Raw genomic sequence first — 27980 nt, 5'->3', positions numbered from 1 at the left:
CTAACATTTACTGGGTCCTTAATAGGTTCCCGGTACTAGGTAAAGAACCTTATTAACATTATCTTGAATTCTTTAGAAACTTCTTCTAAAAGAATGCAGCAGAATTTAAAAGCCCAGAGACCAGGAGGAGGGGGTGGGGCGAACACGGAAAAATGCAGCTGATGATGCAGCTTAAAAGCAGAAGGGAGGCAGGTGCAAGCCTGAGACTGTCGGAGAAGAGGCCCAGACTCTGGACCCAGGTCCCTCCAAGAGACCCAGACTCTGGACCCAGGGCTCTCCAACAGGCCCCTGTACGTGGGGGGCCCAAGTCAGTTGGTCCGCGCTATCAGGGCTGGCGGAGGCCACGGCACTCGGTTTCTTCCGTCTCTCCCTGCTCCGCCCCATTGCCTACTCTGGGTTGCTTATCCCTCTCTCCCCGCACCCCCCACCCCCGTTCTCGGTCCCTCCATGAGGCTCCTCGTCTCTGTTCCCTAACCCCCCTAGCTTCTCCCCTCTCTGTTCTGCATCCGTCTCCCACCTGCCGGGCTCCTGACGCAGCGGCCAAGCCGCAAGCAAGCTCCCCGCTGTCACGTGACCTAAGCGTAAATCACAGGATTCTTCCCGCCCCCAGAGGTTGGCCGGCACCCGGGTTCTGCAGAGGCTGCAGGCCGCGCATGCGCAGCTACAAGTGCACCTGCCCAGCGGGCGGGCGGGGCCGCGGACCAAACCGGCTCATCCAGGGGCCACAGCCCCCCCACCCGACCCCCCAAGGCTGGGCAGGGGCAAGGGTTAGTGGACCCGCCTGAGCCCCGACTCCCAAGAGGTTCGGCTCCCGTTGCTGATACGCTCCCAGCAAGAGGTCCACACATCTAAACCTGTCCTTAGGTCAGGGCACTGCGGCTGCACCTGGGCGCTGGACGTTCTCCTCTGGGCATCAGGAAGTCGGAGCGCAAGTCCCAGGTCTGCTCTTAGAGCCGTGTGACCTTGGGCAAGTGACTTGACCTCCCTGTGCCCCTGGAAAATGTAATAATAATAGCACCGGGGGCTTCCCTGGTGGCACAGTGGTTAAGAATCCACCTGCCAATGCAGGGGACACCGGTTCGAGCCCTGGTCTGGGAAGATCCCACATGCCGCGGAGCAACTAAACCCCTGCGCCACATCTACTGAACCTGCGCTCTAGAGCCCACGAGCCACAACTACTGAAGCCTGAGCGCCTAGAGCCTGAGCTCCTCAATAAGAAGCCCAGGCAACCACAATGTAGAGTAGCCCCCGCTCGCTGCAACTAGAGAAAGCCGCGCGCAGAAACAAAGACCCAATGCAGCCATAAATAAATAAATAAATAAATAAATAAATAAAATAGCTCCGACCTCGTGGGGCCGTAGTGAGAATTCGATGAAAATTCATGAGAGCCCTTTGCGTGGTGTCTGGCGGGTATCAAACGTACTGCATATAAAGAATACAGTGCAAAGGATAGTGCTGTGTGATGACTGAGGGAGGATTTTATCCTATCGTGCAGGTCATCACCCTGGGTCCTCAGAGGCACCCTTCTAAAGAAGCCTGGAAGTTTTATTGTCCCTGTATCACAGATGGAGAAATCAAGGCTCAGAGATGTCAAGAAGTCTTGGAACAGATCTTGCATTCTACATCCAGAGAGATTCCAATCCGACACTCCTTAGTCAGGGGTTCCTGGGTGAGTTGACAGTCTGTCACCCTACTGGCTTTTTCAACCATCCTATTCTGATTTTTGCCATCCCTATTAAACATCTCAGGTACACATCCACAGGAAAGAATTTCTTTTTTTATCCTTCCGCAGAAAATAAGTAGCTGCTATGTTTTTTTTTCTGTGGCCTTTGAGGAGGTCTCCAGGCAGGTTCCAGGTCACCCAGAAGTCCTGGAGTTCTGCAGCAAGGCCAACCTCTAGCAGCTTTCTTTCCTACTCTGTCCCCCAGACTCTCTTCCCTCTGGTCACACTGGTCCCTTTCTGTTCCTGGAAAAGTCAAACTCCTTTCTGACACCTTCTGTATATCTGCCTAGGACACCCTCCCCGTCCCCTCTTGCTACCTTTTACTAATCTCAGGAAGCCTGCCCTGACTGCACCCTACCTGGTTCACTGGGTCAGGTGCTCTGTCATTTGCTCTCAGAACCCTCTGTCCTTCTGCTTCAGCACTTGTTAGAACAGTAACTCCTTGATTCCTGTCTGTTTCCTCAGCTAGAATACCGGCTCCTTGAGGGCAGTCTCTGTTGACACGTGCCAGAGGGTCAAGGAGGGAGCATGTGGCATCACAAGTGCATCCTAGTTCCCCTCACATTTACAAACTATCTCCTCCTTTTCCAAATGCAACCCAAGACTATCAATACCTTCCTTGGGTAAAAGGCAGAGCCCAGACATGAAGAGATGACAGGTGAACACTATTCCTCTCTGGGAAGCCATATGAAGGTTCTGTTAGGGTAGATTGAACTGAGGATGAGAAGATGGTCAAATCTTCATGCCCTGGGGCTGGTGGCTGAACTAGGACATGTGGCCCCTCATCCTGCCTCGGCCAGTGTTCACTGTGTCACCTTAGGAAAGTCCTCCTGTAGGCCTCAACTTCTTTAGTTGTTGCTCAGTATAAAATAATGGTTCAGAATTCAGATTCTAAAATTAGATCTTTCCTTTGTCACTTACTAGCAAGGCACTTATCTTCTCTGAGTCTCAGTTTCCTCATCTGTAAAATATTATATTTCTTAACAATATAAAGAAAAGGAGCTAGCTCACAGAGCTGTTCCAAAAATTTAATGAGTATTTATTGATTTTATGACTACCAGTTCTCTTGTCCTTTTTGACTTTAAATTGGCTCAACTCATTTTTCTTTGAAGCCAGAGGGGAGTCCTGTCCCATATTTCAAAAGCAATCTCCCCTGTCAACTAAATCGAGCAAAAGCTGACCTGGGACCACTTTGGTAAATGTGGACTCCAGGAAGGAGATACTGACCAGAGTCATCCCACAGCATATTCCTATTCGATTTGGGACCTAGATATTTCTAGACTTTTGTTGCCCAAAGACTAGGCTCGGTGTCTGCCTTGTACATATGGCTGGAGCTCCAATGCCTAGAACAGTGGCTTACATATAGTAGTGAGGGAACAATAAATATTTGTTAATGAATGAAACACAACCTGAGAGCAAGTCTAGTACTCAGTTTCTGAGCCTATTTTTTTTTTATCTGAAAATGGAGATTAAAAATAATGTCCAATTATTGCGAGGATTTAATGAGATGATGCATGTAAGAGCTCAGTGAATGGTGGATTTATGGATATGGGCACCCAAAGAGATAGAGATGGTGTCGATAAACCTTACGTTTTGGGGAGTGGGTACCAGTAATAAGATCTAGCTTCTGAGTTCCTTTTGTGGGCGGGGGTGTGTGGGGTGGATGTAAGGTTCCCAGAAAGAGGTAATACAGACCATAGCGGGGTTTCAGGAAGATGGAATGCGTCGGCAGCCTGAGGCCAGGGATTCAGGTGCGGAGGCTGCGGAGAGGATTCTTGGACCCGGCGCCCCGGGAGCGCGCCGTGTCCCGGCCGCGCGCGGCGCGTGAGATGAGGGGAAGGGCGTGGCTCTCCCACGAGCCAGGGACCTCCTCGCTTCCAGCCGCATCTCGGCGGGCGGGGCCGAGCCTCCGGGCCGCAGTGCGATTGGCGGAGGCGAGCGGGTGACGCTAACGGCTGGCGCGAGACCCCGCCCCCGGCCGGCCCCGGCCCCCGCCCCGCGCGCGCCGGCGGCTCGGCAGCCTCGCTCTGGCTCGCGCCGCGCCCCCGCGCCGAGGCCGCGCGTCAGTCGATCCCGAGCGCGGCTGCAGGGCGGCGGGCTGCAGCTAGCAGAGCGCGCCGATCCGGGGAGGCGGTGGTGTCCGCAGGCGTCGCGTGAGGAGGCTCGGAGCCCAGAGACTCGCGCAGCGCGATGGCCCCCATTGGCCTCAAAGCGGTGGTCGGAGAGAGTAAGTGGAGTCGGGGTCCTCCCCGCAGGCGGCGGCTACGGCTGCCCGGGAGAAGCCGGGCGCCGTACCTGCCCGCAGCGCCCTGGCCTCCGCGCTGGCCTCTCGCCCCGCTCGGCCCGGGGCTCCTGGCTGGAAGGGTCCCGTTATTCCGGCGCCGCCCTCCTCGGAGGGAAGTCCCTCCCGGCCTCCTGCGGCCCGCGCCCTCTTCCATTCTTCCCGTGCTCTTCTCTTCCCGCATTCCTTCCCCTTCCGCCCCCCCCACCTTTGCTCCATCCCTTACCCTTCATCCCACCCCTCCCCTCTTCGCCCCATCCCTCTCTTCCCTCTTTACCTCCATCTCCCTCCACCCCCATCGCTCCATCCCTCCCCCTTCACCCCGGCACCCCATCCCTCCCCCTTCACCTCGCCTTTACCCCCTGCAGCCCATTACCCCCCCCCTGCACCCCCATTCTTCACTCCCAGTACCTTCCCCTCATTTCCTCTCTCCTTTTCCTCGCCTTTATTCCCTAAGCTCCTTGATTCCACTCCTTTTCCCGTCTCCAGTCCCTCCCTCTTTCCCACCCTCCTTCGTGAGTCGTGACGAGCGAGATCCCGGCCTGCGTCCTCCTCCCCCTTCCTCCTCCCTCCCGGGAGCCGGAGCCGCGGTCCCCGGCTGCAGAGACCCACCTGGGAGCGGCTCCGCGCGCCCTGGCTCAGACGCGCCGCTCGCCCAGCCTGGGCCACTCCTGGCAGCTGGAGAGAAGCCTGTTTTCCAAAGGCTTGGCTCTGCTGGGCTGAGGCCGCCTCTCTCCTCCTCCCGATCCTGGGTCTTGGCTTCAAGGGCGGGGTCTTATCAGGGTCCTGAACTGTCTTAAATCACCCGGGAGACGAGGAAAGCTTTAGTGTGCGCGGGAGGAGTGGCCTTGCCCAGCACCGCAGTCTGCAGTCTCCCTGTTCGCAAGACTCAGCCGATGCTTGGTTTCGGGCAGTTCCAGCCACTGTTGCAGGGAGGAAATGGTTGTTCGTGGGTTTGGATGAAAGGCTCAACGTAAATGGATTTTTAAAAATGGATGTTGGAGCGTGTGGGCTGCAGCGGAGTGAGCTCTGACGGTGGTGATATTTGGAAAACGGCGTCCCCAGTGCTAAATAAGCTTGATGATCTGTGTGGGCAAATAGTGCCTCTTCAATATTTCGGCTGTTTCTTTAACAGAAAATGTGAGAGGATTGCTGTAACTTTCGCTACCTCTTTTGGAATTGAGAGAAAATTAAAAGTGGACTTTGTGGGAGAGGATAAGAAAGGAAATAGAATAAAAATGGTGGAAATTAGTTTCCTTTCCAAAGATTCTGTCATATTAGAGCAATTCCTCTCGCTCGCTCGCTCTCTGGTTGTCAGATGTTTTTGACTGTAATGGTCCTTTTGAGGCATCATAATTGTTTCTTCTTCCTTATTCTTTTCGTTGATATATAGAAAATATTCCCAATTGTACAACCTTATCTGACCTATTACACCAGAAGAAAATTGTTGTAAAAACTGAACCCCAAAATGAGCAAGTTTTTAAAAAAGTGTCCACAATAATTATCACCTGCCTTCCCCATGCGGTAAAGGTTCTGAATCACATACCTTCTATTTTTAAAGGCCAATCAAAGCGTTTAGGGCTGGAAGGACCCTTAGGGATCCTTTCATGTCAACACCCTCATTTTACCCTTGGGAAAGAAATGGAGGCTCAGAGCAGTTAAATGACTTGCCAAAATCAGTGTTAATTACTTTTTAAAAACCTGGTGTCCATTTCCTTGCAACATTAGTAAAAAATAACTTTCTTCATTGTTCTAGATATACCATTTCCTTCCAGTATGCTTTTTAAAGGGTTGTGAAATGTGGATTGTTATGTTACATTCTTTTAAATGTTATATTTGAATAAGGTGCTTTTAAAACAAAATCCCGAAAACAGGTGTTACAGAAATCACGTTTTTGCATCCTTTTGCCGTGACCCTTGTTCATGCAGGTAGCTCCCCCCAACTTTTAGAAGCAAGTATTAAAAAAAAAATTATTGTGCAATATGGTCAAAATTTATTTTCTGAAATAAAGCAAAGCCATTGTTTACAAAAATAAAACCAATTTTACATAAAGTTGGTGGATGTGTGAACAGCATTCTATTTCTATAACTATTGAGTTAGGTATAAATTTTGGAAAAAATATTTTTGCAATTCTTTGTCAGTGACACAAAGAATTCTGTTAATTCTGACTCCTAATTTCGGATGGGGTTTCTAGCTTTGCCTTTTTCCTCTACAAATAGGAGTAAAACAAAGATGTTTTTTAACCAACACGCACCAGTTTAGATGTCATCTTCACAGCCTGGTCTTCCCGGTCTAAATTAACACCTCATAGTCACTGTTTATCATATTCCCTAATTTTATTTTCTTCATAGCACTTAAAATGATCTGAAGTGATATTGTTTCATTTTTTGTTTTTTTGGTTGGTGGGTTTTTTGTCTGTTTGTTTTTGGTTTTTTGGTACTTGTTTGATTGTTTCATCCACTTGAATATTGCTTCCGGGAGAGCATGGTCTTTATCTGGTATGTTCATCCCTGTATCCCATACCAAAAACAGTGGCTGGTCATAGTTGGTAGTCAATAAATATTCATGGAATGAATCAATGTTCTTAAGGATATGATTGAGAGGAAGGTAAATGTAGTTTTTGGCTTCCTGTCACATCTTTCTAAGTTGAGTTTTAGAGTGGCAGTAGGTACAGATACAACAAAAGTAGAGGAGATGGGTGTTAGCTGTTCATTCAACAAAGGTTTGTTCAGAGCCTGGTAGGAATTATGGGGGAATACAGGGACACTAAAATGTGGGACAGTGTCACACAGTTGTGACAGACACAGACAATCCTGAGATGCCCTCCCTGTCACTCCCCTGACATACTTAAGGTATAACGAGTGTATTGTACTTCTTTGTGTTGGTCTCCAACTAGACCAGAAGCTCTTTCATGGGAGAGTAGGACCTCATCTTCTTCTTAAGTCTGTCTGTTTTTGGTTTTTTTTTGAATATGTATACTCCTTTTTTTTCTTTTTCTTCTTTTTTAAATTGGGGTATAGTTGCTTAACAATGTTGTGTTAGTTTCTGCTGTACAGCGAAGTGAATCAGCTGTATGCATATATATCCCCTCTTTTTTGGATTTCCTTCCCATTTAGGTCACCACAGAGCATTGAGTAGAGTTCCCTATGGTATACAGCAGGTTCTCATTAGTTATCTATTTTATACATATTAGTATATATATGTCAATCTCAATCTCCCAATTCATCCCACCCCCGCCTTTCCCCCCTTGGTGTCCATACGTTTGTTCTCTCCATCTGTGTCTCTATTTCTGCCTTGCAAACAGGTTCATCTGTACCCTTTTCCTAGATTCCACATATATGCGTTAAGATACGATATTTGTTTTTCTGTTAAGTCTGTCTTTAGTGTGAGAGTTAGTGCTTAGGCTTTGTAAATGTTGGATGAATGACTTAATCTTTAGTATAGCGATTCAGAGAATGGGCTCTGGATTTGGACTACCTGGGATAAAATTCTGATCTACCACTATTAGCTGTGTGACTTTGGTAAATAATGGAACCCTTTTGTGCTTCAATTTCTTCATCTATAAAATGGGTAATAATAGCACCTGCCTTATGTGGTTCTATGGGTATTAAATGAGGTAATGCAGGTATAGCGTCTGATACAGTTCTTGACACACAGTAAATTCAGTCAATATTATCATTATGAAAAGATCAACAAAGAGGTTCAGTACAAGTGTTAGAGGATTTCAAGAAGAGATAGAATACTTCTTTCCTGGGGGGCCAGGGTTTTGGGGGAGAAAGTGTGGAGTCTTCGGTAAACTTCTTGAACGAGGTGCAAATGAGCTGGAAAATGCAAGAATAGACCCGAAGAATATATGGATGATTTGTAACCTGACCCAACTTCTGTTTCCAGTTCTAGTCATTTCTTTACTTTTTTTTTCTTTATTTTCTTTCTATAAAATGTAGTTGTTTTTTTTTTCCCTTCTGTCGACTTTGCAAAGAGATTGTTAAGAGAAAGGAGAATTTCATTTTTTTAAAATAATTTCTGAATTTTATTTTATTTATTTTTTTATACAGCAGGTTCTTATTAGTTATCCTTTTTTTTTTTTTTTTTTCTTTTTTTTGCAGTACGCGGGCCTCTCACTGTTGTGGCCTCTCCCGTTGTGGAGCACAGGCTCCAGACGCACAGGCCCAGTGGCCATGGCTCACGGGCCCAGCCGCTCCGTGGCATGTGGGATCTTCCTGGACCTGGGCATGAACCCGTGTTCCCTGCATTGGCAGGCGGACTCCCAACCACTGCACCACCAGGGAAGCCCTAGTTATCCATTTTATACATATTAGTATATATATGTCAGTCTCAATCTCGAGAATTTCATTTTTTTCGAGGCATTTTTTATCTAGTTTATGTTAATGGTGTTGTTTCAATTATGTAAATCCATGTTGTAATCCAAAATTTGCTCGTTCCGTGAAGTTTTGTCAGTGTGTTTCAAAGATGCAAGGATTACAAAATGTACTGTTTTTCTTGCTTCCTCGCTGTTAGCAATTTCTCCTCATGTTAGTTTATAAGAATCACATTCTTTTGGAAAAGGATGTAGTTTCAATTTGTGTATTAAATATATTACATACCTTTTTCAGATGGAGCCCTGAGTCATAGGATGTGTCAGAAGTTGAGAGGACACCTAGATTGAAGCAGTTTTCATTCACTCTTTTTTGTTGTTGTTGTTGTTTTTTGGGGTTTTTTTGCCGTACGCGGGCCTCTCACTGCTGTGGCCTCTCCCGCTGCGGAGCACAGGCTCCGGACGCGCAGGTTCAGCAGCCATGGCTCACGGGCCCAGCCGCTCCGTGGCATGTGGGATCTTCCCGTACCGGGGCACGAACCCATGTCCCCTGCATCGGCAGGCGGACGCTCAACCACTGCACCACCAGGGAAGCCCCATTCTTACACCCTTTTTTTTTTTTTTTTAAGAAACTTTGGTTAGCATACAGATAATTTAAGTGTTATATTTTGAAATATAATAAATACATGTTACATTTTTTCATTTCTAAAGTAAGGTATAATTTGCATAAGTAAAATTTACCCTTTTTAGTGAACAGTTCTTCAAATTTCAGCCATTACATACAGTCATATAGTCACTCTCATAATCAAAATACAGAACAGGTCATCATCCCCCAAATTCCCTTGTGCAACCCCTTTATGGTCATCCTGCCCTCCCACCCCCAGGCCCTGGCAACCACTGAACTGTTTTCTGTCCCTATATGTTTGCCTTTTCCAGAATGTCGCTATCAATGGGATCATACAGTATGTAGCTTTTTGAATGTGCCTTCTTTAAATTAGCATAATGCATTTGACAATCATCCATGTTGCATATATCTGTAGTTTGTCCCTTCTCATTGCCAGCTACTCTTCTGTTGTACGAATGTACTACAGTTTCTCCATTCCCCAGCTAAAGGGCATTTGAGTTATTCACTTTCTGGGCAATTGCAAATGCTTCTATAATGCTTCTAGAAGCAGTCACAGGTTTTGTGTGAACATATCACTTGGATATGTAATACCTAGGAGTAGGATTAATGGGTTGTGTGATAAGTGTGTGTTTAACTTTATAAGAGACTGTCAAATTATTTTCCAGAGTGGCTATACCGTTTTACATTTTTCACCAGCATCCTTGTTAGTCCTTGGTATTGTCAGTTTAAAAAATTTTAGCCATTCTCAGAGGTAGTGGTATCTTATGATTTTAATTTGCATTTTCCTAATGACTAATAGTGTTAAGCATTTTTTCATGTTTATTTGCTATCTGTGTATCTTCTCTGGTGAAATGTCCAAATCTTTTGCATATTTTTTATTGGGTTGTCTGTTTTCTTATTATTTTAGTTTTGAGAGGTCTTTATGTATTCTGGGTACATTTCTTTCATCAGATATGTGAATTACAAATATTTTCTCACAGTTTGTGACTTGTCTTTTCATTCTGTTAACAGTATTTTTCAAAGAGCAGAAGTTCTTAATTTTTATGAAGTTCAATTTATCAATTTTTTCTTTTATGAATTGTACTTTTGGTATTCTATCTAAGAAATCTCTGCCTAACCCAAGTTCACAAAGATTTTCTATGTTTGTTTGTTTTTTTCCTGTGTTTTCATCTAGATGTTTTATAGTTTTAGGCTTTATATTTAGTCTTTGATCCATTTTGAGTTAATTTTATATATTGTGAGCTATGATCATTTTTGTTCATTTTGAATGAAAAGTTCATTTCAAAAATGAAAAGTTCATTTTTGTATATATGTAAATTTTTTTGTTTGTGAGTGTCTGTTTGTTCTAGCACCATTTGTTGAAAAGACTATCCTTTTTCCCCATTGATTGTTTTTGTTCTTTGTTGGGAATCAATTGACCATCTTTGGGTGGGTCTATTTTTGGACTCCCTGTTCTATTTCTTGACCTATATGTATGCTTTCACTAACACTCATTCTGACTCAATTACTGTAGCTTTAAAGTAAGACTGGAAACCGGATATTGTGAGTCCTCCAGCTTTGTTTGTTTTTTTTTTTTTTTTAGCTTTGTTTTTCTTTTTCAAAATTGTTTTGCTTCTTTTGGTTCATTTGCTTTTCCATATATATTTTAGAATGAGCTTGTCAATTTCTATTTTTAAAAATTCTTCTGGGATTCTGTTTGGAATTGTCTTGAATCTATAGATTGGATTGGGGAGAATTGACGTTTTAACAAATTTACTTTTTTTTTTTTTTTTTCTTGCTGTACGCGGGCCTCTCACTGCCGTGGCCTCTCCCGTTGCGGAGCACAGGCTCCGGACGCGCAGGCTCAGCGGCCATGGCTCACGGGCCCAGCCACTTCACGGCATGTGGGATCTTCCCGGACCGGGACACGAACCCTTGTCCCCTGCATCGGCAGGCGGACTCTCAACCACTGCGCCATCAGGGAAGCCCACAAATTTACTTTTAATATTCTAGTTTGTTTGCTGTATTGCAATGTGAAAATAAAAATTCTTAACTTCACAAATAAGGGAGCAACTGTATGATAAGGAGAATTGCAGATAGTTTAGCAAGGTTGCAGGACACAATGTTAATTTACAAAAATATATTGTATTTCTATATACTAGCAATGAACAATTAGAAATTAAAATCTAAAATAGTATCATTTATAGTAGAACAAAAACCATGAAATACTTGGGTGTAAATCTAAAAGAATGTGTTCTAGATCTGCGTGCTGAAAGTTACAAAATACTGATGAAAGATAGCAAAGCTTAAATAAATGCAGAGATATACTATGTTCATGGATTGGAAGAATTTATGTTATACTTATTATTTTTGAAACGTGTTTTCAGTTCTCTTGGGTAGATACCTAGGAATAGAATTGCTGGGACATATGGTAATTAACTTTCTGAGGAACTGCCAAACTGTTTTCCAAAGTGACTGCACCATTGTACATTCCCACCAGCAGTGTATGAGGGCTCCTATTTCATAATATCCTTACCAGCACTTGTTGTTATTTGTTTTTTTGATTATAGCCATCCTAGTGGGTGTGAAGTGGTATCCCATTGCGGTTTTGATTTGCATTTCCTTAACAGCTAGTGATGTTGAGCATTTTTTCATGTGCTTACTGACCATTTGTATATATTCTTTGGAGAGATGTCTACACAAACCCTTTGCCCATTTTTATTTATTTTTAAAAAATTTTATTTATTTATTTTTATTTTTATTTTTGGCTGCATTGGGTCTTCGTTGCTGCGCACGGGCTTTCTCTAGTTACGGCGAGTGGAGGCTACTCTTTGTTGTGGTGCATGTGCTTCTCATTGTGGTGGCTCCTCTTGTTGCAGAGCACGGGCTCTAGGCATGTGGGCTCAGTAGTTGTGGCTCGCGGGCTCTAGGCGTGCGGGCTTCAGTAGTTGTGGCATGTGGGCTCTAGAGCGCAGACTCAGTAGTTGTGGTGCACAGGCTTAGTTGCTCCGTGGCATGTGGGATCTTCCTGGACATGGGCTCGAACCCATGTCCCCTTCATTGGCAGGCAGATTCTTAACCACTGTGCCACCAGGGAAGCCCTTTTCTGTGTACTTTTAATAAAAACTACTTATTCTTGTTATAACTCTCATCCTGTGTCCTTTTAGACAATTCATTTAAATTTTAAAAATTGTTTTTGAATGGTCACATTGTATCTTCATTCCTGGTTTATTCATTAAAAGTATCATATTTTTGAAACATCTCACTTTTCAAAAGGATTCTAATATGGTAGTCTTACAGTTAATACAAATAATTTGTTAGTTATAATTATGATGAGAATTACAAAGGAATGATACAGGGCGCTAGTCTGGTGTAAGCCAGGGGAGGTTAGAGAAAGCTTCCCTAAAGAAGTTGACATCCAAATTACTTCCTTTTAGTTCCAGCTTACTAAGAGTTTTTGTTGTTGTTGTTGTTGTTTTGCGGTACGCGGGCCTCTCACTGTTGTGGCCTCTCCCGTTGCGGAGCACAGGCTCCGGACGCGCAGGCTCAATGGCCATGGCTCACAGGCCCAGCCGCTCCGCGGCATGTGGGATCTTCCCGTACCAGGGCACGAACCCGTATCCCCTGCATCGGCAGGCGGACTCTGAACCAGTGCGCCACCAGGGAAGCCCTACTAAGAGTTTTTGTTTTTAAAACCAGGCTTAGCTACTCGTTTAGTTTCTTTTGAAATGATCATGTAGTTTTTCTTATTTAATCTAGTAATGTAATATAATTAATTAATTATAATATTGAGCAATCATTCATTGCATTTCTGAGATAAACTTACTTGTTAGACATGCAGTATTCTTTTTCAGTGTTATTAAATTCTACTTAATATTTTTACGTCTATATTCATTAGCATTGGAGCATCTTGCTGTTCTTTGATCATTCCAAGTATGTTCCCACCTCAGGGCTTTGCATTTGTTGTTACCTATGTCTGAAATGTTCTTCCTTCAGATATCTGCATGCTTGTTCCCTTAATTCCTTTAGGTCTTTGGTCAAATGCCACCTCACCAGTGAGGTCTCCTCTGACTACTTTATATAAAATTGAAATTCCCCCTACTTTCTCATCCCCCTCACCATGTCAAACCTGACATACTTACTGTCTTCTTTGTTTTTTTTTTTATCTTGGCCTCCACCAGCCAAATGTAAGCTCCGTGAGCATAGCCTTTGTTTTGTTCACTTCTGTATTCCCAGCACCTAGAACAATGCTGGTACATAGTGGGCACTCAAGAAATATTTGGAATGAACAGTTGAATACTATGTATTTTATATATACATATATATATATATATATATATATATATATATATATATATATATATATATATAATTCCTCTCTCTCTCCCTTTTTTCCCAGATCTTTTGCATCAGAATTTGTCTCTCCTTAAATGAATTGGGAAGTTTCTTATCTTTTTGCATGTTCCAGAATAGATCAAATAACATGGACATTCCTTTCCCTGAATGTTAGGAATGATTTATCCATAAAACTATTTGAATTTGTTGCTTTTGGGGGGGAAGAGGATAAATATTTGACAGTCTTTTAACTTTATTTGATTACTATTTATTTATTCAGGCTTTCTTCAGCTTCTTGAATCAATTTTGGCAATTTATATTTTCTTACAAAATAGGCCTTTCAACCTAAAATTTTCAAATTTATTAACTTTAAATTAGATTTGTCTAATTTAAAAAATATCTTCTGCATTGGTAGTTGTGATCTCTTTTCTCATTCTACCCTGTTAGTATTATTATTTTCATGGAAATACTTGGTAATGATTTGTCTATTTTAATTGTCTTTTAAAAAACTCAGTTTCTTCCTTCTGTGGGGTGTGTGTGTGTGTGTGTGTGTGTTCTTATTCTAATTTCTTGAATCAAATGCTTGGTTAACTTTTTTCTAATAAAAGCATCTAAGGATATGAGTTGTCATTTGAGTACAGCTTTGGTTGAATCCCAGAGGCTCCCCACCCTCCCCTCTCCACTGCCCCCCTGTAGCTTTTTAATATGCAGTATTCTTGCCGTTTATTCCTAAACACAGTCTTCCTTGTTTTGGACTAAATGTCACTCTTATGATAAGGTGATAAGTAGTTTAATTTGGGATAAAATTTCGATGAGAAGCAGTTTGCGACTCAGGGATCATCCATGTGTCACCCATCAGATGTAAGAGAGCATATCTACCACAGGATCCAAAAAGGGCTTTTTGAATATGCACTAAAAGATTTTCCCTCTGGTGTTTTTGGCACATAGCACCTCTTAGACAAACAGGGGTTTGGCTGCTAATGAAGAGTCTTTTCTTTAGTGGAGTGGTCAGGCCAAATTGTGAAGTTATCACTGGCGACTCAACAGCCATAAATCGTGAACCCCAGTCCTGTGGCTCGCCTCTGTGAGAAGTGCTTGGAGAATCCCCAAGGCGATCCTCTGATTTGATTGCTTCAATTAGTTTCTCCTGTGAAGGGCCGTTGCTAGCACTGAAGTTAGGGCGAGATAGCCAAGACTTCATTTGAATTGCAGCAAGTATGAGTTTTACTTGCTTTTTGTCCCCAGGCTTTTTTAAAAATTAAAATTAAAAAAAAAAAAAGTCAGCGCGAAGCAGTGTTGTGGAGTGGAAAGAGTTCTAGACTAGAAGTCAGGACATCCAGCTGACAGTCCCAGTGCCAACCCCTAGTGGCTGGGTGACCTGGACATGTTGTTTAACCTCTTTTTCAATTGGAAATTCTAATCCCAGCGTCACAGAATTCTTTGAAGGCTTGCATTAAATAATAATTCAAACAATTGCTCAGAAAACAATGAGTCATTATAAGGGGTTATTATTATTTTACAGATATAATTACCGAGATAAGTTTGTCTGCTCAAGGTTATGAGTAAGTCCTGAGCAGAGTCAAGGAAACAAATCGCTCATAGTTTTGATAGACACAGGATCTAGTAATCACCAGATAACAGCCAGCTGTTGCCCGCTCAGTGCTCTTTGGGAAAGTTTGCGTTGGTTAAAACAAAGCAATTTGCTTCTGATATACACTGATCTGATCTTAATATATGTCTTTGGGGCTCCAAAGTAAGAATAACTACTAGTGGCTCAAATTGCAAGCTCTCACAGGGCAGATTTCCAATATTCCTTTCTTTCTGTTTTTTTTTTTGTTTTGTTTTGGTTTTTGCGGTATGTGGGCTTCTCACTGTTGTGGCCTCTCCAGTTGCGGAGCACAGGCTCCGGACGCGCAGGCTCAGCTGCCATGGCTCACGGGCCCAGCCGCTCCACGGCTTGTGGGATCTTCCCGGACCGGGGCACGAACCCGTGTCCCCTGCATAGGCAGGCGGACTCTCAACCACTGTGCCACCAGGGAAGCCCTGTTTCTGTTTCTCATATGCTGATGGTATTTCACTTTAAATGTCTACTAATAATTTGGCCTAACAGCTGACCTCGTAGGAAGTAAATGAGATATTAAGTAATTATTGCACTAGGAAAGCCTACTTTATTCTTGGGAGCTAAAAGATTTAGAGAGATGTGGAGAAAAGTAGAGAAAAACAAACAAATTTTTAAAAAATCATTGGAGCCTAGCTGTGAAGAGACGGGTTTGAATCAGAGTCCCCAGCAGTCACTCCTTGTTTGGAAGACTTCTGAGATGCCAGAGAAACCCAGGACCATACATTATGGCTTGTTTCCATTTCAGCATGCTTTGGTGGGTTCTGGGACCAAGGGTTTTGTTCATTTAGCCAACGTTTATGCAGTCATTCCTATGTGCGAGAAGCTGTGCGGGAGCTGCAGATGTAATGGTGTATAAGGAGGCCTGGTCCTAGTGGGATTCAGACAGGCAGTGGTAATACACTGCAGTAAGTGCCCTGAGAGGGGCACTATGGTGTGGTGATGTTGGAGCACGTGGTGGAGCCCCCACCCCACAAGGCCTGGGTACTGAGGGAGGCTGAGGAGACCCAGAGGACGTGGAGGAGCTGGCCAAGAGGAGGGTGGTGGTGATGGGGCATGGGGGACAGTAAGTCACATAGAGAAATATCCAGGCTTGGCAAGAAAATGAGAAGGCTGGAGCCTGGCTGGAGCTGGGGGCCAAGGGAGCATGCACAGAGAAGTTGGAGAGGTGCTCGGGGCTTTCCTGTGCTTGTGAAGGAGCTTTATCCCTATTCTAGGAGCACTGGGACACCACTGAAGGCTTTAAGTCAGGGAGAGACATGGCTTAGAAAGACCTCTGGCTGCTGTGTGGAGGCTGGATGGAGGGTTCAGTTAGGTGCTATGGTGGTGGTCCAGGCTGGAGGTGGTGGCCGGGGGATGGAGAAGTAGCGGCAGGTGGTGAGAAGTAAAGTGACTTGAAGGAGTCTTCAGAGGTAGAAGTGTCAGGTTATGGTGATTGATTGGATGCAGAGGGTGAGGAGAAGGAGTTGAGGAATATTCCCAGTTTTCCGGCTTTGGCAACCTATTGGAAGGCCGCACTATTCACTGAGACATGAAAGAAGGAGCAGAAGCAGGTTTGCTGGGGAACGTTTCCTTTTGCAGGCGTTGTGCTTCTGGTGCCTGTGGACTGTCTTAGGGCAGATGTGCGGGAGGTCTGGGCTGGAGATTAGTGTTGGGGTGTCATCAGATGTTGGAAAGAGTCAAGAGTGGGTCGGGGGCTTCCCTGGTGGCACAGTGGTTAAGAATCTGCCTGCCAATGCAGGGGACACGGGTTCGAGCCCTGGTCCGGGAACATCCCACATGCCGCGGAGCAACTAAGCCCATGAGCCACAACTACTGAAGCCCGCGTGCCTAGGGCCCGTGCTGTGCAACAAGCCACCGCAATGAGAAGCCCACGCACCGCAACGAAGTGTAGCTCCCACTTGCCAGAACTAGAGAAAGCCTGTGCGCAGCAGTGAACACCCAATGCAGCCAAAAATTTAAAAAATAAAATAAAATAAAATAAAAAAAGAGTGGGTCAGATCACAGAGGAGAGGGTGCAGGGTGAGAAGAGAGCCTGGGTTCACCCCCGAGGGGCACAGACATTTACAGCCAGGTACAGGAAGAGAAGCCAGCAGGTTTGAGAGTCAGGAGGGAAGGGAGGCTAGCAGAGCAGTGTCTACGATTTTGTGGCTCCCAGGGTCCACCCTCAAATCACCCCAAAGCAAGCCTGAGCCTTCACTCAGTGATGAGTCTCCAGTCTCCAAGCTGGGAGGCTTGGCAGTTGGAAACTTTTCAGGACTTACTCTTGCTGTGGTGTTTCCCCTGTGTCTTAAAGTCAGTCCTTGCCTGTCTGAACCTTGTTGTTCAGGATTGTTTTGAGGAGGGAAGAGGAAATGATTATAGCCACTCGTAATGCAAGGCTCTGAGGATTTTGGGTGTTAGGCTGTGTCAGGAGGCCATCACATCGGTGGGGGTAGGGTTGTGGTGTGATGGATTGGGAGATTGGGACTGACAGATATACACTACTATGGATGTATCCGTAAAGTAGATAACTAATGAGAACAGACTGTATAGCACAGGGAACTCTACTCAATGCTCTGTGGTGACCTAAATGGGAAGGAAATCCAAGGAAGAGGGGATATATGTATACATGTGGCTGATTCACTTTGCTGTACATCAGAAACTAACACAACATTGTAAAGCAACTATACTCCAATTGAAAAAAAAAAAAAAAAGATGCCATCAAATCATAGGATCTTCGGTCTGGGAAGAATTGTAGGAGCATGTAGTCCAGCCTCATCCGGAGCAGGAAGTCAGGTTGTACTAGTCTGCTGGATGAATGGCACTGGCAGATCTTCCTTCTCCATGGCTGTTGGGGACAAGCAGTATTATTTTTATGTTCTGTGTCAGCGTAGATTCACAATGACAAGGATAAGCTGCTAGGAGTGTTACAATGGTAAGGGCGGGAAGGCTGCTTACTGTGTTTAGAGGGAGCTCAGGACTTCCCAGCTAATTCTAATCCAGTCTCAGATGATCCTCATGAACTTCCCTTAATGGCAGTAGGAACAAAGCTGCTTCTGTTTGGCAGCCGAGGGAGAAAGGAAGAACCTTTACACTTAGATGATCTTCAGAGCCCCTACTCTGGCAGTGACGGGGTGAAGAGGGCTCGCTGACCTTCTCCTCTCATAGCTTTTCTTCACCCATCTTCTGAGCGTTGGTGTAGCCAGGAGTTGAAGCAAAGAGGCCTTTCCCTGGTCTCTGGACACATCAATATTGTTGGTACTAGTTGCTAGGGATTTGAAGAAAATAAAACATTGGCTCTGAACAAAAGTCCCCGTCTGCTCCGTGTGAATTTCACACTATAGGCTTTTAACAATAGACTACTGTGAGGTGAACCCCTTAAAATTACTCAGTCGACAGATCTCATCATCTTTTGGCTAAAAGTACTTCAGGATTTTAAGATGAGGCAATCATGTGGCCACCGAGAATTTTCTGGTTTGCTTTCCCTCACATAATCTTGGGGAAAGGGGTCACCTTGAACTTTACTGTTTTGACTGCGTCATGGGGTGTCTCTATCTCTTTCTCCTACTTACCGTTTAAGGGATTTGAAACTCTAGTTAGAGTAATAAGCTTTTTCGAGCTTTCGCTGAGACTGAAAGATCTGGGCGGTTTCTCATAGAGAGGTAATACTCATTCTTCCTCTGCGGCCCAATCCCTTCTTAAGAAAAATTTCCAACATACTGGAAAGTTGAAAGAATAGTGTAATGATTACCCACCTATCTTCTACCTAGATTTCACAATGGTTAACCTCTTGTCATCTTTGTTTTTATCTCTCTTGTTTTTATCTCTCTACACAAATGCTTTTTATTAAAGGTTAGGGTTACAAGTTAGACATTGCAGAAGAAAAAACTAGTGACCTTGAAGCCAAAGCAATAGAAGCTATTCAAAGTGAAACATAGAAAAAAGATTGGGGGAATAAAAACAAGAGAGTATCAGCAAGATGTGAGACAATGTCAAGGAGCCTAATATATATAAAGGTGAAAAGAATGAGGGGGGTCAGAAACAATATTTGAAAAAATATTAGCTGAACATTTTCCAAATTTGATGAAAACTATAAACTCTTAGATCGAAGAATTCCAATGAACCCCAAGCATAAGCAGCATGAAGAAATCTACACCAAGGCACATCATAACCAAAACTGCTTAAAAGCAGTGATAAAAAGCAAAATGCTTAATGAACCAGAGAGCAAAGACACATTATGTACAGAACAGAGATAAAGATGGCAGCAGATTTCTTGTCAGAAACAATGTAAGCTGGAAGGCAGCAGGGCACTGTCTTTAAAGGACTGAAAGATACAAAATATTTTTTTTTTTTTTTTTTTTTTTTTTTTTTTGCGGTACACGGGCCTCTCACTGTTGTGGCCTCTCCCCTTGCGGAGCACAGGCTCCGGAGCACAGGCTCAGCAGCCACGGCTCACGGGCCCAGCCGCTCCGCGGCATGTGGGATCCTCCCAGACCGGGGCACGAACCCGCGTCCCCTGCATCGGCAGGCGGACTCTCAACCACTGCGCCACCAGGGAAGCCCCAGATACAAAATATTAACATAGAATTTTATACCCAGAGCAACAGTTTTATCCCTCAGCAACAAAGCAAGATAAACAGTTTCAAAAAAGTTGAAAGAATTCATCACCAGCAGATCTGCACTACATGAAATGAGGCCACAGGGAAACCTGGTTCTATGCAACAGAATAATGAGCCCTGGACGTGGTAAACATGTGGTAAAAATACAGCCACGTTCCTGCAGAGATTGGCAGTCTTCCTCTAGTGCATCCCCAGTACTCTGGACTTCCATTCACCATCCTCCTGGGATTTTTCTCACCTCTCTTGTTTTGAATTGTCCTGTCTCTTGTATTTTGTGTCTTCCTTTCTTGCTTTACTCTCTCCTGTTTTGGTGGAGCTCATCTCCCAGAAGCTTCTGAGAAAAGGGAGGTAATTTTATTGAGACCTTGCATGTCTGAAAATACCTATTTTACCCTCATATTTCATTGACGGTTTGGAGGAGTGTAGAATTCTACATTGGAAATTGTTTGTGTTTAGAATTTTGAAGACACGGCTCTACTGTCATCTTAATTTCCAGTGTTGCCTTTGAGAAGTTTTTGAAGCCATTGGATTCCTGATCTTTTGTACATATCCCATGTCGTCCCCTCTGAAACTTTCACTCCATCCCCAGTGTTCTGTACTTTCATGGTAATTTGCCTTGGTATTTGTCCTTATCCATTGTGCAAGACCAGGTTCAGGAAACTTTTTCTATAAAGGGCCCTGTGTTTAAATACTTTAGTTTTTGTGGTTCATATATGATCTCTGCCACTTCTTCTTTTTTCCCACCCCTTTAAAAGTGTAAAGGTCTGTACAGAAACAGGCGGCAGGCTGAATTTAGCCCATGGGCCACAGTTTGCTGGATATTCACTGGGCCCCTTCAGTTTAGCAACTTATGCTGTTTACTTCTGGGAACATTTCTTAAATAATTTCACAATGATTTCTTCTCAGTTTTCTCTTGGTGGAATTCCTACTATTCAGATGTTGAACCTCTTGGACTGGTCCTCTGATTTTCTTATCTTTTCTCTTCAGTTATTTCTCTCTTTGGCTCTTTGCTGTGTTTTCCAGGAGATTTCCTCAGCTTTATCTTCCAACCCTTCTATTTAATTTAATTTTATACATTTTTTGTTTATTTTTTTTTTTTTTTTTTTTTTTTTTTTTTTTTTTTTTTTGTGGTATGCGGGCCTCTCACTGTTGTGGCCTCTCCCGTTGCGGAGCACAGGCTCCGGATGCGCAGGCTCAGCAGCCATGGCTCACGGGCCCAGCCGCTCCGCGGCATATGGGATCCTCCCAGACCGGGGCACGAACCCGTATCCCCTGCATCGGCAGGCGGACTCTCAACCACTGCGCCACCAGGGAGGCCCCATTTTTTGTTTATTTTTCAACCAACATTTCCAAAAATAATAAATCTTTCTCCTGCTCCTTTGGTGAATAAATGACCTGTCGACCCAGAAGTCTGTCCTGTTGCCTCCCTCTTTTTCACCCTTGAATTTTTTTAAATTTATTTTTTGTTGAGGTAACATTGGTTTATAGCATTATATAAGTTTCATGTGTACAACACTATGTTTCTACCTCTGTGTACCCCACAGCGTGCTCACCACTAAAAATTTAGTTTCGTGACTTTCCTGGTGGCACAGGGGTTAAGAATCCGCCTACCAATGCAGGGGACACGGGTTCCATCCCTGGTCCGGGAAGATCCCACGTGCCATGGAGCAACTAAGCCTGTGTGCCACAACTACTAAGCCTGTGCTCTAGAGCCCGTGAGCCACAAGTACTGAGCCCATGTGCCACAAACTGTTTAAGCCTGCGTGCCTGGAGCCTGTACTCCACAACAAGAGAAGCTACTGCAATGAGGAGCCCGTGCACCTCAACGAAGAGTAGCTCCTGATCGCCACAACTAGAGAAAGCGCTCGCGCAGCAGTGAAGACTCAATGCAGCCAAAAATTAAAAAAAAAAAAAACATTTCCATCTGTTACCCTACAGTTGATCCTCTTTGCCCATTTTGCCCTCCTCCCTCCCACCCCTTCCCCTCTGCTAACCACTACTCTGTTCTCTGTATCTACATGTTTGTTTTTGTTTGGTTTGGTTTGGTTTGTTCATTTATTTTGTTTGTTTTTTATATTCCTCCTATGAGTGAAGTCATACAGTATTTGTCTTTTTCCATCTAACTTAGTTTACTTAGCATAATAACCTCAAGGTCCATCCATGTTGTCACAAATGGCAAGGTTTCATCTTTTGTTATGGTTGAATAGTATTCAATAGTAGTATATATATATACTACATCTTCCTTTTCTGTTTGTTTGTTTTTGTTTTTGAATTTTATTTATTATTATTTTTTTTGGCTGCATTGGGTCTTCATTGCTGCACGCAGGCTTTCTCTAGTTGCGGCCAGTTGGGGCTACTCTTCGTTGCGGTGTGTGGGCTTCTCATTGCGGTGGCTTCTCGTTGCGGAGCACAGGCTCTAGGCATGCGGGCTTCAGTAGTTGCAGCACTCGGGCTCAGTAGTCCCGGCACGCGGGCCCTAGAGTGCGCAGCCTTCAGTAGTTGCAGCACATGGGCTCAATAGTTGTGGTGCGTGGGCTCAGTAGCTGTGGCACATGGGCTCAGTAGTTGTGGCACACGGGCTTAGCTGCTCTGTGGCATGTGGGATCTTCCCAGACCAGGGATTGAACCTGTGTCCCCTGCATTGGCAGGCAGATTCTTAATTTTATTTTTTTTAATTAGTTTTTATTGGAGTATAGTTGATTAATCACATCTTCTTTATCCATTCATCTGTTAATAGAGTGGACACTTAGGCTGTTTCCATATCTTGGCTATTGTAAATAATGCTGTTATTGAACTTGGGGGTGCATATATCTTTTCGAATTAGCGTTTTTGTATTCTTTGGTTAAATATCCAGAAGTGGAATAGCTGGATCATATAATACAAACATATGGACACCAAGGGGGGAAAGTGGCGGGGTGGGGGTGCTGGTGTGATGAATTGGGAGACTGGGATTGACATATATACACTAATATGTATAAAATGGATAACTAATAAGGACCTGCTGTATAAATAAATAAATTTAATTTAATTTAAAAATTCAAAAAAACAAAAGGAATTCTAGGTGAGAGGAAAGAAACAAGCAGAAATAAGAGGTCATTAGTGGGGATTGACTTTAAAATGAATGGGGCTTGGATTAATGAGTTTTTATTGCATTGGTTTGATGCTAACATAGAATGTATATTAAGGAAAACATGAGCCATGAATGGATATGACTTATGCAAATTTTAAAAACCATCATTTCACTATTATAGAGCTTTTAAACGTCAAAAAAAAGAAATTGGAGGAGAGGCAATTCTTATAAAGTGTCAAAGAACTTGAAAAAAATTAAGGTTTATATTTAACTGAAAAATATAAATATATCAAAATATTCCATAGAAGAGAATTCAATGTTACTTAGCAGTAGACTCCCAAGAATAAATACTTTTGAAATATTCAAAAAAAATACCCAGAAGTGGAATAGCTGGATCATATAGTAGTCATATTCTTAATATTAAATATGAATTTATAAACTAATTAAATATTAAATTAACATCAAATGTTAAAAATATTTTGAGGATTCTCCATACTGCTTTCCATAGTGCCTGCACTGATTTACACTCCCATCAAATTTGTATTAGTGTTTCCTTTTCTCCACATCCTTGCCAGCACTTGTTATTTCTTGCCTTACCCTCCTATTTAATTTAAAATTTCTGCTGTCATGTTCATTAAAATTTTATAATAGCTTTCTGAAATTTTCTTTTTTATAGCTCTCTATTCTTGTTTCGTGCATGTGGTATCTTATTTTATGTCTCTGTCTTTAAAAAACCAAAACAAAACTCTGTATAGTCTGTTCCCTCCATGCTTTTTTGTTGTTGTTTCATTTGTTTTGGTCTCTATTTTCCCTATAGGAACTTTCTCAGATGTATAGCAAACCCTGACTAGCTGCTGTGACTAAAAATGAGAGACATAGACACGGATTGGGAGCTCCAGCCTTGTGGATGGGCCTGATCTGGGTGGGCTGTTTGTTGGGGAATCCCCAAGGTCAGTATCTTTGGGTTTTTCTTCTTGGGCTCCATTCCCCAGAGGAGTCTCTTTCTCCTTGGAGGTAAAGGTCTGGCTGCCAGAATTCTGGGGTCTGAGGGAAGAAAAGGGCCAAGGGATGGAGGGTAGTTCTCAACAATCCATACATAGAGCCATTTGTCCCTCTGTTTTCAAGGTGAGATTCACAGTCCCGGACTGGACTCCTGTGCCCAGTCCAGGGGTCCTGTACACACTACACTCTCTGAGGAGGAAACTTTTAGTGTTCTTCTGTGTTGGGAGAAGGACCTTCACCCAGTGATGGGAAGTGGGAGAAGGGATCTAGATGCACTTGCTTCTTAAATTCCTTTCTACCAACACGCCTTATACCTTCTCCCACTCTTTTAAGTTCCAGAGGTACCTGGCACTGCCAGCTCCTGAAACTGTTGAGGATTCTACCATGTACACTTAATGGGTTTTCAGTGTTCCCTGCTGCTGGCTTAGGATTCCACTTCAGCTGGATTCAACTTTCCCAGGCCTGCTGAGTCAGTTACCACACATCAATTGTAGAAAATAAGACTCAGCATTTAAAACTAAGACTTTAGGGCTTCCCTGGTGGCGCAGTGGTTGAGAGTCCGCCTGGCGATGCAGGGGACACGGGTTCGTGCCCCGGTCCGGGAAGATCCCACATGCCGCGGAGCGGCTGGGCCCGTGAGCCATGGCCGCTGGGCCTGAGTGTTCGGAGCCTGTGCTCCGCAAAGAGAGAGGCCACAACAGTGAGAGGCCTGCGTACTGCAAATAAAAAAATAAAAAATAAGAATAAATAAAACTAAGACTTTATCTTTTGTAAGAACTGCATTCCAAGAAGACGGGGGTGCGGGGGAGTGGCCACCAGCCAAAGGCTGGGGACCACCACACCCTAGTTTGCCTAGTTTCTTATAGCAAAACAACAGGCTTTTGGGGCCACTTTTTTCTTGCTTGCTTGCTGAAAGGAGAATGGAAACAGTCTGCTAGAGTCCTAGGGCTCATTGTCTTGGCAGCAAACAAAAGCCTGATTAGACAGAGGCAGGTTAAAAAATATTTGGGACATCCCAAATCCAGGAATTTCATGCTGAATTAGCTCATTAGTTCACTCTGAAGCAGGAAATCAAGTGAAGCCCAAGGTCATTGTTTCTGATACTGGGTATCCCCTCCTAGATTCCAGTATACACCCTCAGTGGAGTGGTCTTTGGCCCAGAACTTTTTGCTAAATTATACAGTTTGGAGAGACAGATTTCACCAGTCAGCTCTCGTGTACCCATCCCCTAGCGGAAGTCTGGGCAAAGGCCACTGTCCCAACACAGAACCAACTCATATTCTGAGGGCAATGTTCAAATAATGCCTAGGTAAACGAGGAGGGGGCAATAGCCCACCTATGCATTTTGATACAAATAGACGGCCAGAGAGAATTGCCTCCGGTCTGGTGATTAAAGCAGGAAAAAAAAACTCTGCACAGGAACTTTGTGAACATTTGATATGGAAAAATGACAGAAGCAAGGCATAAAGGCTCAAGTAAAGTATTTATTCTGGAAGAAGATAGGTACAGGGGAAACAATTTAAATCACTCTCAAACATAAAAATGATGAACCAAGAGTTCAAATGGGATGTAATGTGAAATAACAGAACGAAGTGGACAGCAGGCTAGCCCAGCCAAGGCAACGGAAAACAAAAAATAATGGGATTGCAGAACTAATAAGCCAATTTGAAAACATAAAAAGCAAAATCTGTTCTCTAGAGTATGGAAGGCTGACTTGAGAAGATAACTCAGTCTGTATATTTGGTGAAAATTTGCACAAACCCAGCCATTTCTTCTGGATTTTCAATGTTTCTTCTCTTTGGGGCTCCACCCTCTTCCTGTGCTTGATCTGAGCCCAAATCCCAACAGGATGTTTTCTTTTCCTGGCATCTTACTGTAACCAGTTCCCTGGATTTGGGAAAAGGTAGCAGCCCTCCTGAAATTAGACCTTTGTGTGTGTTGGGCCATGTGGGTGTGGGGAGTACTTCCTGCCTTCTGGAAGCTTCCCCGAGGCTTTTGTCTTATGTCAGTTGGACACCTATTGAATGGCTGCATTGATGCTTCCAGAGGGGGCTTGAGCTTGTGGCCTTGTCATGCTGTGTGAGAGTACACATTTTTAAATATCTGAGACCTGAAGACGTGTAGCAAGTTAAATCCTAGAGCAGAACAGATTGGGCTGGTCAGAATCTTGGACCTTGGAAGTAAGGTGATTTCTACCACCACTCCCGTGGACAAGTTACTTGATCTCTCTGAGATTCAGTTTCTTTATAACATGGACTAGATCAGGGTTTCTCAGCCTCAGCACTATTAACATCTTGGGCTGTATGAGCCGGTACGTTGTAGGATGTTTAGTAGCATGCCTGGCCTCTCTCCACTAGATGCCCATAGCACCCTCCAATCATGACGATCAAAAACGCCTCCAGGGGCTTTCCTGGTTGCACAGTGGTTGAGAGTCCACCTGCCGATGCAGGGGACGCGGGTTCTTGCCCTGGTCCGGGAAGATCCCACATGCCGCGGAGCGGCTGGGCCCATGAGCCATGGCCTCTGAGACTGCGCATCCGGAGCCTGTGCTCCACAGCGGGAGAGGCCACAGCAGCGAGAGGCCCGCGTACCACAAAAAAAACGAAAAAAACCCCACGCCTCCAGACATTGCTGATTGTCCCCAGCAGGGGTTGGGGGGTGGGCACAATCACTCCCCTTTGAGAACCACTAGACTAGACCATGTTTTGTCTGCTCTGGGTTTCTGGAATTATATGAAACATTCTTTTCCCCTTTTTTCCAAAGTGTATTTTCCCTAATCCTTTAGTCCTTAGGGAAACTCCCATTTAAGTCAAGAAATATGATTTGGAGCCATTCAATGCTACATGTACCAGTTTAAGATACTGGCCACATCTTGGGTTACTGCCAGGATCTAGATAGATACCTATTCTCCATTTCTGCAGTTTAAGGAGGAATTACTACAGTCGTCATGGAGTCTATATAGGAAGAGGACAAGGTTTTTGCGGAGAAACAGGTACACGCTGGCAGCTGAAAAGGAATATTAACAGATAAGGTCGGCTGCTGGTGGTAACGCATGAGGGCAGTGTGTTTTCCTTCTCTCTCTCTCTCTCTCCCTTTCTGTTTCTCAGATGTAAAATGCTTCCCAAATAACTGCGTGCGTATCACTATCTTGTACAAAAATGGCCCTCATTCTAGACTCTTTTCTTTAAAAAAAAAAGTCTTATTCAACAGTGCTTATGAGAAACGGTGCTTTCTGTCCTGGAAGATTAATTGCCACGTCACCATTTTTTTTTTGTCTTTGGTCTTTTTGTTTCAAAATGTTAATATAACCAAATAGTATTTACTATTATAAGCTATTGATTTGAAGAAGAGACGAATTGTTTTGGATCCCATTTTTGATTGATTTTTCTATTTGTGTATATTTGGTAACTTCACAGCTCCTTTTATCCATGTTGAAGGCAATCTTAGGAAGAAGAAAATAGGTCTTTTGGAGCTGAGGGGAAGTGACTGTTGCATCTAAAGTACAACCGGAAACTCCTATCTCTAACCTCTTTTTGTCCCCAGGTTGAGATTTTCTTTCTACTAATCAAAGTTCCAAGGTCCAAGAGGCTTTGTTTTAGAGAGCTTCTAGCTCCTTAACCTTTTGACTATAAATCTTATGAAAGAGGGGGAAAGGAAGATCGAAAATGAGGATTTCCCATGAAAGAGAAAGTGAATTGTCATTCCTGTAACACTGTCCAGCATCTTTATGGGTCTGAGGTTAAGTTTTGGTCTCTCAGATAGCAGGCATTTATCATCACATACTCCCCTCAGGTGTTGGCAGCAGTCCAAGTTTTGGACATTTGGGTCTTATGCAATGTCTGGGTGTGCTCACCAGGGCAACGCAACCAAGCCATCGTTCACCCATCTCCACGCATTCTAACGCTTGTGACCTCCTCCCTTCTCTCCCTTTCCAGGCCCCCCCCAAAAAAAAGCAAACTTCATTGGAAACATTCTCAGATTAAGCAATTGCCATTCAGCAGTTTATAGGGAGTGTTGCCCCGTGCCTGACAATTTGAGGTCTCTCTTTTGGTCTCTCTCACTTTTGCAAAATACAGTTTAGATACAAAACTATATTAAGCTATAATTTTACATAACATATTTTATAGGGGTAAGCCAGAGTACCTGTCTTCAGATGAAGACGCTATGGAACAGTTCCATACTAAGCAAAACTGCATTTGTTATTTGAGTTACAAGCTTTCATATGAAATTCTCTGATGACTTTTTTTTTTTTTTTTTTTTTGCCGTACGCGGGCCTCTCACTGTTGTGGCCTGTCCCGTTGAGGAGCATAGGCTCCGGACGCGCAGGCTCAGCGGCCATGGCTCACGGGCCCAGCCGCTTCGCGGCACGTGGGATCTTCCCAGACCGGAGCACGAACCCGCGTCCCCTGCATCAGCAGGCGGACTCTCAAC

The 27980-nt window shown here is 43.9% G+C and overlaps 1 protein-coding gene across 4 annotated transcripts in view; it reads left to right on the top strand.

The window, feature by feature from the left end:
* Positions 1-3913: 3913 nt before the first annotated feature.
* Positions 3914-27980, top strand: part of STXBP1 (syntaxin binding protein 1) — a gene marked incomplete at both ends in the record, with an annotated part of 71636 nt that continues 47569 nt past the window's right edge. For all 4 annotated transcript variants that reach the window (XM_079706786.1, XM_079706785.1, XM_079706787.1 and 1 more), the window contains one exon: positions 3914-3950. In XM_079706786.1, the coding sequence (XP_079562912.1) occupies positions 3914-3950 (37 nt within the window). The remainder of the gene's footprint in view (positions 3951-27980) is intronic.

The sequence above is a fragment of the Hyperoodon ampullatus genome (genome assembly GCF_949752795.1).
Source record: "Hyperoodon ampullatus genome assembly, chromosome: 6".
NCBI classification, from domain to species: domain Eukaryota; kingdom Metazoa; phylum Chordata; class Mammalia; order Artiodactyla; family Ziphiidae; genus Hyperoodon; species Hyperoodon ampullatus.
The sequence above is the reverse complement of the archived record's forward strand: the minus strand, read 5'-3'. Positions and strand labels throughout refer to the sequence as shown.